Source organism: Mus caroli, chromosome 5 (assembly GCF_900094665.2).
Source record: "Mus caroli chromosome 5, CAROLI_EIJ_v1.1, whole genome shotgun sequence".
Lineage (NCBI taxonomy): Eukaryota > Metazoa > Chordata > Mammalia > Rodentia > Muridae > Mus > Mus caroli.
This window is the reverse complement of record NC_034574.1, coordinates 1829206-1839978: the sequence shown is the minus strand read 5'-3', so window position 1 is coordinate 1839978 and position 10773 is coordinate 1829206. Positions and strand designations below refer to the sequence as shown.

Genomic DNA, 10773 nt, shown 5'->3' with positions numbered 1-10773 from the left:
GATTTTCTGGAGTCCACCTTCTTGAGTTCTTTATATATATTGGATATTAGTCCCCTATCTGATTTAGGATAGGTAAAGATCCTTTCCCAATCTGCTGGTGGTCTTTTTGTCTTATTGACGGTGTCTTTTCTTAATCACCGCTAATTTCTTAGCTCCAGCTAACCAGCATCAATAGTCCCAGTAGTGCAAAGTTTTTGCTTTAGTAGTTCTGGTATCTTGTTAATCACAGCTGATTCTTCAGCCCCAGCTAACCAGAACTACAGAATCTTCACTATCAAAACAGTAATGGTCCTGACAAGGGTCTTTAATTTTTCCCTCTGAAATTTCACAAGCCAGGCCTCCATCTTCCGCACTGTTCTCAACACTATCTTCCAAGCTCCTACACAACATCTGACAGAGCTCTTAACAGCGAATGGATCTTCAAGCCCAAAGTTCCAAAGTCATTCCACAGTCCTCCCCAAAACACGGTCAGGTTGTCACAGGAATACCCCACTCCTGGTCCAACTTCTGTATTAGTCAGGGTTTTCTAGAGTCACAGAACTTATGGATAGTCTCTATATAGTAAAAGAATTTATTGATGACTTACATTCGGCAGCCCAATTCCCAACAATGGTTCAGTCGCAGCTGTGAATGGAAGTCCAAGGATCTAGCAGTTACTCAATCTCACACAGCAAGCAGGCAAAGGAGCAAGAGCAAGACTACCTTCTTCCAATGTCCTTATACTGTCTCCAGCAGAAGGTGTAGCCAGATTAAAGGTGTGTTCTACCACACCTTTAATCCCGGATGACCTTGAACTCAGAGATTTAATCTTCTGGAATCCATAGCCACTATGCCTCAAGTTCTCCACACCAAGATCCAGATCAGAAACTTCTATCTCCAAGCCTCCAGATAAGGGTCACTGGTGAGCCTTCCAATTCTGGATTGTAGTTCATTCCAAATATTGTCAAGTTGACAACCAGGAATAGCCACTACAGGGGGGATGATGTATGTATGTATGGATGGATGGATGGGTAAGTGTATGTATGTATGTAAGTAAGCATGTATGTATGTATAAGTGGATGGGTGGATAGATGTATGAGTGTATGTATGTGTGAGTGGATGGATGGATGGACAGACCAATGGACAGACAGGTAGATGACTGCATAGTGTTTCCAGTCACTCCTTTCCAGCTCACTGTACTTTATATAGGAAACTGTGTTTTTACTTCATCTGTTTGCTTTTCTTATAGTATTCTCAGTCATGAAATATCCTGTAACACAATTAATATAAGTCACGTAGATTTCCTCAATCATAGCTTATAAGTTAAAGCAGACAGTTCTGGCAAGACAGTATTGATAAAGGCATCAACTGATGTTAAGCTAAATCATACCCATTCAATATGAATCATTAAAAAGAAGCCAGTCTGTTTGGAAAAATAAATGGTGTGCTGTCCCTGAAAGATGCCCATGTGAACAGAGCAGAGATTGCATGCCATCCTTTTCAGAAAAGTGTGTCGTGATGGGACTCCGTGGAGGTTTCCATGGGAGCTAAGCATGCTTGAGCATTCTGTTTTGTTTACAGATGGCCTGCTTTCATTACCCACCAGAGTGTCTAAAGGTGTGCCATACAGCTCCGCTTTCTACACCTGAACTATGTGTTATAGCTTATTGCTGTTACAGCATATTGCCCCGCTGAACACTGTAGGTGATTATAACACAGGATTTCTCTATCTAAGTATAAACACATGTACTTATGTATAAGCACAAAAAATACAGCAAAAATAGAATATAAAAGGTAATAAATAATTCAACTGTGTGGAACTCTCATGATGGCTGAAGCTCACCAGACTGAAGTTTGCTCCATGTGAGTCAGTTAAGTGGAGAGCTTGTGTGAAGCTGAAGGCATGGCAGTCCACCCGACTCGTGTGGGCAATACAATACTCTGCATGTAATTTCCATTCTTCAACAATAAACTGACTTAGCTTAAAGCTTTTTTTAATGCATGTGAGTATATACATGGCCACTGTCCTCAGATACTAGACGAGTGCATCAGATCCCATTACAGATGGTTGTGAGTCACTTTGTAGTTGCTGGAAATTGAACTCAGGACCTCAGGATCTCTGGAAGAGCAGTCAGTGCTCTTAACCTCTTAACCGCTGAGCCATCTCTCCAGCCCCCAGCTTAAAGCTTTTATACTTAAAATGTTTTAAATGTTTAGACTCTTGTAATAATACTTAAGATATAAGACATATCCTTATGTTAAAAGTATGTTAAAAGTCTTTTCCTGGTTGTTTTGTTTTGTTTTGTTTTGTTTGTAATAGAAGCCTCATGTATCCTGGGCTGGCACTGAACTCAGTAGCCTAGAATGACTTTGAACTACTGATCCTCCTGCCTACATCTCCCACTGCTGGGTTTACAGGCCCACACACAGTGCCTGGGTTATGCAGTGCTGAGGATTGAACCCAAGGTTGTATACAATCCAGCTATCTACAGCTACCTATCAGCTTTTGTCTATTTAGTTTATTTTAAACCATTTGTGGGGTATGGGTTGGGAGGACATGTGCTGCATACCTTTAATCCCAGAACTCAAGAAGCAGAGGCAGGTGGATCTCTGTGTGTTCCAGGCCAGCCAGAGCTATGTATCTGTCTCAAAAAACAAACCAACCATAAACATTTATATGGTGTGTGTGTGTGTGTGAGTGTGTGTGTACATGCACACATGCTTTTAGAAGCCAGCAATGTTCCTCAGTGAAAACTACTCTTTTTTGAGACATCACTATTTCTCTCTGGTCTGTAGCTCACCAACTAGACTAGACCAACTGGCCAGTTAACTTCAGAAATCTGCCTGTCTCTGTCACCCTAGTGAAGACATTGCAGTTCTGGGCCATCACACCCAGCTTTTCTTATCTGGGTTCTGGGAATCATCTCCTTGGCCCTAAAATCATTTAGTCTTGTGATCCTTTCCAATTGTTTCTGTTAGAAATTAAACATGAACGTTCACATAGCACTACACAGGATCAGGGCCATCAATATGGAGGTCTGCAGTACTACAACCTGTCCCACTGGAAGGTCTTCAAGGGCCATAACACTCAGCAGCCTATGACTACGGTGCCAGGGATACTTCTGTCCTAATTACAGTTTCTATTGTTTGTGTTGAAATACCACAACCAAAGTAACTTGGAAGGAAAGGGCTTGTTTCGCGTTGCCCTTCTAGAGACTAGTCCATCAATGAGAAGAGTCAGGGCAGGAGTTTAGGCAGGGCTGAAACTGATGCGAGGCTTTGGAGGAGTTCTACTTACTGGTTTCTTCCTGCTTTCTTGTATATCCCAGAACCACCTTCACAAAGTGGCCTCCAGCAATGGGCCAGGCCCTCCCACCTCAGTCACTAATTAAGATAATGCACCACAGGCTTGCCTACAGGCCACTCTGATGGTATCATTTTTCTCAAGTGACTCTCCATCTTCCCAAATGACACTACCTTGTGTCATGTTTCTATAAACCTAGCCAGCACAATTTCCTAAAGATCTGAATAGATAGATAAACACATAGAGCTGGGGAAGAGTAACCATTGAAAGTACGCTATAGTAAATATATAAACTGATAACATAGTTATTACTATCATTGTCATTATTCTTAATTGTATGTAATATGTGTGCAGTGTTTTATGACCTGGCAGCACAGTTGGTTTGTGTGCACCAGTGTCATCATAAGCACATGTGTGACAGATACATGGTACTATGGCTTTACAGCCACTACGGCATTGTCAGGTAATAGGAATGTTTTACCTGGATTTCAAGTGGACAAGACCACCATTGTATACATGTGTACAATCCATTCTTGACAAAATCATCATTATTCATACCTGACTCTCTGTGTCTATGAGACAACTTGACATCCCCTTAAAAGCATCTCTGAACTGATAAAGAACTGGTGGCCATAATTACAACTGGTACCAGGTAGTATGTGGGATGTGTGAATCTGTGGTTGGACAAATATATGAAAGGCTGGTAACAGCTAGTCCTGCAAAGCCTGGATGAGAGGAGGCGCTCTTCTTTATTGTTGTGGAGAAATGAAAAGTAGCTCTCCGGCATCTATGAAAATATAAGTCACGAATCCCACATAACAAGCAGCCTTATACAGTGTGTCTAACAAGTAAAACATCCCTATAATGGGGTAGACTCTCTGGTGGACCCACTGAAGCATCATGTGTAACTTGGCTTTGAGCATGTGTTAGTACCATGTATCATAAGATAGGAGACCCAACATTGCTACATTTGTTCAAAGATACTGTTATATAACGCAGACAAGTTTCCCTTGAGCGGTGTCCTGATGTTCATCATACGGTTCTGAGAATATATTTTGTGTTTATTATTCACTTAGTAAATAGTAAACAAAGTAGATTATGAAAGAAATCCCCCTCAGCCAGACAGCAGTATTTCATGTTTTCAATGTTATATTCTTCCTGTTGCACTATTTATAAACTGCTTAATCGGAAGAGTTTGGACCTTCTGTGCCTGTATCTAACTATGGTCAAGTCAAACAATATCTCAGGAAAAGGCTGAATTTTCTTGAGTGTGGTGGTGCCTGGCTGTAATCCCTACCCTTGGGAAACACAAGGAGGATTGCTGCAAGCTTGAGGGCAGTCCCAGGGCTGCATAGTGAGCTTCTCTTTTAAAACAAGTTATTCTCTCCAACAGGCTATGATATATATATTTGATACTTAGATTGCTTATTATTTTTCTTTTTTTATTTCAGAACGCTTTACCGTGTACAGCTCTAAAAGCCTTAGACAAGCATGGAATAAGTAAGTCTTTACACAGATACTTCTCTCTCTCTCTCTCTCTCTCTCTCTCTCTCTCCTCCTCCTCCTCTCTCCTCTCTCCTCTCTCCTCTCTCCTCTCTCCTCTCTCCTCTCTCCTCTCTCCTCTCTCCTTCAACTCTTGAAGTACATTTGTCACAGCATGGTTCCATTCACTGATGCTGTTACTCACCCATTCATTAAGCCCTTTCTGCAAACCATCTACCATGCTTAGACAGAGCCAACAGCAAGTGTGGGTTCAGGTTCTTGGAGCAAGGTAGCACTGTATGAGAACTGTAAATTCTAGAATCTACTGTCACCCACCTTATAACCAAATTTTATGAAATATTTTAGCATTGGCAGACTAACACTTACAGAATATACCATAGTAACTTACCTTTTAACAAATAGCATTGACTACTATAACTGAGTGATAAAAATGGATGTTCCCCATCCCCCCAATATTTACCTCCTTATCCCCCCTAAACCTTACTGGGGAGTGAAACACATTTATCACTTGAAGTCTAAATACTCCTTCTCCCACCCCCCATTTCTTTCATTTCATCTGATCTTACAAAACTATTTTTATTTTTTTGTCTGATGATTTAAAAGGTTGCTACAATGTCCTGACAATCTTAATTTGGTTCCCAGAATCCATACAAAGGCAGAAGGAGAGAGGACTCCACAGAGGTGCTCTCTGACACCACATGCATATAGAGGTCCACACACACCCACAGACAGGGCAATAACAAGCATATACAATATATTTATTGGTTTGAAACTTGACAGAATAGGAAAATTTGAGTTTTGCAAGTTACCCAGGAGCCTTTATTGCAGTTGAGCCTGTGAGTGGAACACTGGACGCTGGAAGACAGGGTGAGCTACCTCTTTAGCTTTCACATCACATTTCAAACACCCCACTGTAGGCAGCCTAGCTGCAGCCCCTTGGATTAAGTAAAGTCTCATTCATTCTACCATGTTCTCTGTAGAGAGTCCGGTGTAACAATCTTACTATGTCTTGTTGTGACATTTTCATTTTCGGCATTGACAACAAAAGAATAAGAAACATTTTGTACAAGAATGGTTTTGCTCAGTGCTGTCAGCAGAGGTAGAGAGATAGAGAGAAACTCTTAGGGTGGCTGTGTTATGTTCTGTAGTAATCTGAAGGATTAAACCAGCCTTTTTTTAATTAACCGTGCCTTTAGAAGAGTGGCTGGAACGATCACTTTTCTCTACTACAAAGCTTTTTAAAAAATAATGCATGTAGCTCATTTTAATTATTAGGATATGTTGACTGTACAAGGTGATGAATTTCGTGATACTTTTCTCATTTACCCTCGATGTTTTTCATGGCTAATTAAAGCTCCATTATGTTTGCGTACCACCTTTTCTTTATCTCTCCACATGTGATGGATGGACACCAAGGTCAGTTGAAGTTGGCTGTTATGAACCGTGCCATGTGAAGCTCAGCTGAGCGAGCGTCTCTGTACTGCGTGTGCTCCTGAGGGTAGTACAGCTGGATCTCATGCTGGCTGTTTTCACTATGTAAAGGGTGCGTTCCCTGGGAGGCACACCCTCTGCAGGCTGCATTCTGAGTTAGTCCTGTTGCAGGAAGATGGGAAAATGGGTGGGCTGGAAACCATAAAACTAAAAAATATGTTAAAATCAGAAAGATAATTATGGCGTGTTTTTTGTTATATCTAGATTTTACACACACACACACACACACACACACGAGCATGTGAATGACATGGAAGTACCACAGGGTGACTCTTCAGGAAGAAGAAAGGACTGGCTGGGTAAGACAGGAAAGGATAATGTAGATGTATAGGGTAATGATACATTTTAATAAAAATATGAAATCCAATCACTTTGTACAATGCACATATGCTAATAACAACTATTTTTACCTTGTAGATTTTTTTAATTTGTAGAAGTTCATAAACTGAAGCAATTTCTGCATTGTCTTGTATTATAGTCATGGATTCAGAATAATTTCTAACAATTCAATTTATTTGAAATATATGTGATGATGAGCTAGTCCAAAAAGTAGTTTGCCATTAAATAAGGTACAAAATTAAATAACAATATTTAAAAAGTTAAAGCACAAAATTAAGTAACAGTATCTTTAAAGGTAGCATTATCGAAGTTGTGGAAGCTACTGGGGGTGTTAGCCTGCCAAGGAGTATGGGGGTTTCTTGAGCTAGAGAACCTTCCATCTAAATAGCTATTAAATAATCCTGTCCACTTTGGAACCACATCTGCCCTCGCTCCCACCAGTGATTTTACTTATATCAGTAACCATGAGCATGATTTTACCTTCTGATTTTTTTTTAGTATTCTATAATAATAGAGCTGTGGTAGAAGATATAAAAAGATGCAGTAAATATCCAAACTGAAAAGCTTAATATAAAATAAATATTATCAGTTTAAGAATGTTTAATGATTACCATTAAAGGAAAGTAAGCCCTTTCGTTTCCTCATACTGAAAGTGCATGATCCAGGAAGCTTTTCCTGCTTAAAGGGGATTTGGGCTAAATGCAGATAAATCTGAATTTCATAAAAATATGTCCTATGCTGTAACTGCTCCAAATAGTCCATTTTATTTCACTGGAATTATGAAGAGTCACGCTATTTCTCTTGTAAATCTCCCTATTTATAGTTGTCTGACATTGGCAAATATGTGCAATTCACCAAGAATTTCAGCCACTTAAAAGATCTTTTATTATTTTGGCTGGAGAAGAAGCCTTAGTATACATTCTCCAGCAAAGAGAAGGGTGAGATTCCAAGAACACATTTGCTTGCTTTGGAACTTTTTAACAGCTGAACGAGTTGGGAGGTATGAAAGTTTTGAAAAAAGAACTAAGGGCAAACCACTAAGTCAAAGAAGACACAGCTGGAAAATAGAGCTCATGGCTGGGAAGGCGGGTCTGGCCAGGCTCACCCCGCCCTTCCCCTAAAGTGCTGGTCCTGCAGGTGATACGTGTGCTCAGGAGGCACAACTAGGTTTTTCCTAAGAATGTGTGTAGTTGGTGTTAGTAGATGTGCAGTAAATACCAAGGCCATGGTGAGGCGACCTTCGGGTGTGAAAAAATAGAAAAGGAAACACTTCCCTGCCGTGTTTCTATATCCGAACAGAGCCGTGAGCCCTAATTTGGAAATTTTAGAAATAGCCCAATGTTGTGGTTTTGAGCTTTCCTTGAACATTTTATCCAATTTGATGTTTTACCTCCAGAACATATTTTAAAGATGACCTGGAGACAGGTGTGCTATACGTGCACAAAGCATAGATAGGAAGGAGTGTTTGGAGAACAGTCTTTCCCTCTGTATACTTACGTTAGGGCACTCTACTGTTTTTCTTGCTATGGTATCTCAGTGGATCATTAAGATTTAAATCAGCGCCTCTCACGAAGCAGAAAGATCATCTTTCCCACTCTGCCACCTTCGAAGTTGATTTAGAACCTACCTAACAAAGCAATGTGCTATGAAGTAAGTAGGTTAGAGATGGACATTTCCTGGCCAGCCTAGCAATAAGGTGAAGGTAAGAACACAGTCTGGACACTAGGGGGCGCAGCTGAGTCAGCCAGATCTAAAAGTCATCCACTCGCACATTTTGTTCACTCTTGACAACTTTTGTTATAATTCTATTTACTTCAAAGTAGCTGTTTTAATTTATTTAGTGCCTGGAGAGTTCCCTTCATAATATTTCCAAGAAAATTATTCTCTGCATCATTGATTGGCTTTGAGGTAAGGGAGTATGGGGTGATCAGCTCTAAAGCTGACATTTTGGAATCGCATCCTCTCATAATTTGAGGATGGCTGCAATTACCAGCCGCCTGTTTGTGCAGATTTCAGTGCAGCAGTAGAAGGATGTGTGGAGTCTAGTTTCTCACCACATTCTGTTCCCTCAAAAATGTCATTTTCAACCTGTAAGCAAACAGCTGTTGTATTTGGTCTTGGACACACATGAGTGGTATGGTTTCAAGGCCCCAGAGCTCCCCTGCTTGTTCAAACACCACTAAAGCAGCTCCTGGGGACATTCGTTTTCATAATAATGACTCATTAGTTTGGTGCCTCAAAGCATTGTTTGGCTGTGCGCTAGGCAGATCCAGGAAAGTCCCTGGAGTTTGCAAACAGGGAGTGCTGAGAAGAAATGGGAGAGGATCAAATAATGAGAGATATTGTGTGGGTCCTGGAAGGTGTCCTAGAAACCCCAAACCCAGATAGAATTGGATTGTGTGAAAACATACAGTTGGGGCATGTTCCGTGACAAAGAGAACTAGCTGAAGGCTTTTCCGATTACTGATCAGTAATAGCAATATGAAAACAGGGTGAGAGGCGAGTGATCAATGCAATTGAAAAATTATGGCTTGGGAAATATCCCCCTGTGAGTCTTGTGAAAGGAGTCCTATTGTGGTATACTTAGAAATAGCCAGGTTTTATTTGTTCTTAGCACATCTTTGGGTAGAAAGATCTCTTTCAAATTTGACATCCTTCTCAGCCTGGGCTTTCATGCAGCAGAGAGCAGGACAGAGTGGAAACCTGGTTGCAGTCCTCAATGGAAGAAGAAGATGTTTCAGGATTCTGAGCACAGTCCTCCAGCTCACCCCTTCCTTGTAGCATTACTGGGGAGTTTCCTGTTGTAGGAAGAAGGTTGGATTCACAGCTAAGTGCAGGGGATGGCTCTGCCAGTCACCCACTCACTTCCTGCAAGTCAGACTTCTTAGCTCCTCTGCAGGCTCTCACTGCCCTGAGGGACTTAGACCCTGATTTTGTTTTGTGTCATAGCCAGATTTCTTCTCCCCTTTTGCGGGGTAGCAAAAACCCATTGTCATTAACAGTTTCTGGGGGTGGTTGAGGGCAGGCCCCATGCTGTTGGCTGTATGTCAGGTGACAGGTTTTGTTCTTCTGATGGACAGGAAATAGCTATCTTCTCTCTTGCTAATTGGCAGTATGTGCCAGGCTTGGGAGTTGGCAGCAGTCATTGTTTTTCATCCTTTGGATTACATTTTGGCCTCTTCATCCAAAAAGTACACTGGCTTCTGGTGTGGTTAATGCCGTCCTTCTGCTGGGCAGCTCATTAAGGAGGAACACCCAGCAGTAGTTTCTGAAGCTCCCAGAGCTCTCAGGGGCAGGTCGGCTGCCAGGAGAGGCCTTTCCTGAGCTGTGTCCTGAACAGATTCCAGCAGGGCTGTTCTGCTTCTGCCAGCATGAAGTGGCAATTGCATTCTTTGACCAAGGTACCATGGACTAAGAATGTTGTCTAAAATTGTGATTGCACACTTCTGGGAGGCAGAACTCTGGATGTCTGCAGCACTGAGTTACAGAAGGCAGAGTCACATACAGATCAGGTATCTCTCTGTGTTGTAGGCCTTGGTCAGTGGTAAGGTCCAGCCACCGTGGAAAGTAACACATTGACAGCCTTGAGGCAATTAGTAATAAACAGGGCATCATAGGAAGCCATTCTGTTTACATGGCAGTAAAGGATTCCCTATGTAGTCATGAGCCGTGGGTGAGGCAGAGCAAGCCCAGCCAGCCCGTGCTAGCTCAGATATAATCCACTTTGCCTGCTTCAGAGAAGATATGCTCAAAATTATGCATGAGGGAGGAATCACTGTCTGTTCTTAGCACAGAGTTTTAAAAGAGATTATGCTCAGGAAGCCTGGTAATAACTGAAAGTTTGACTTGACATCTCTAATACAGACATCAGCAGTACCCACTGTGGGAACCACTAGATTGTCTGCATGGGGAGCTCAACTTCAACTCAATTTGAATTTACTTGACTGATATGTAAAGAGTCACATGTAGCTAGTGGCTACCATATTCAGTAACACAGTTGTAAATCAATATGCGAAGTATTTGTTTATCATATATATACCAGGCTTATACAAGCATGGGCATAATGTCTAAAAGACATTGCATTTTACACCTAGATGTCTGGAGATCTTCCTTGGTATACGTGTGTGTGTGTGTGTGTGTGTGTGTGTGTGTGTGTGT

The 10773-nt window shown here is 41.4% G+C and overlaps 1 protein-coding gene across 7 annotated transcripts in view; it reads left to right on the top strand.

Moving 5' to 3' along the window:
- Positions 1 to 10773, top strand: part of Cdk14 (cyclin dependent kinase 14) — a 574714-nt gene that overhangs the window by 448436 nt on the left and 115505 nt on the right. For all 7 annotated transcript variants that reach the window (XM_021162869.2, XM_029477257.1, XM_029477253.1 and 4 more), the window contains one exon: positions 4734 to 4782. In XM_021162869.2, coding sequence (XP_021018528.1) covers positions 4734 to 4782 — 49 coding nt within the window. The remainder of the gene's footprint in view (positions 1 to 4733; positions 4783 to 10773) is intronic.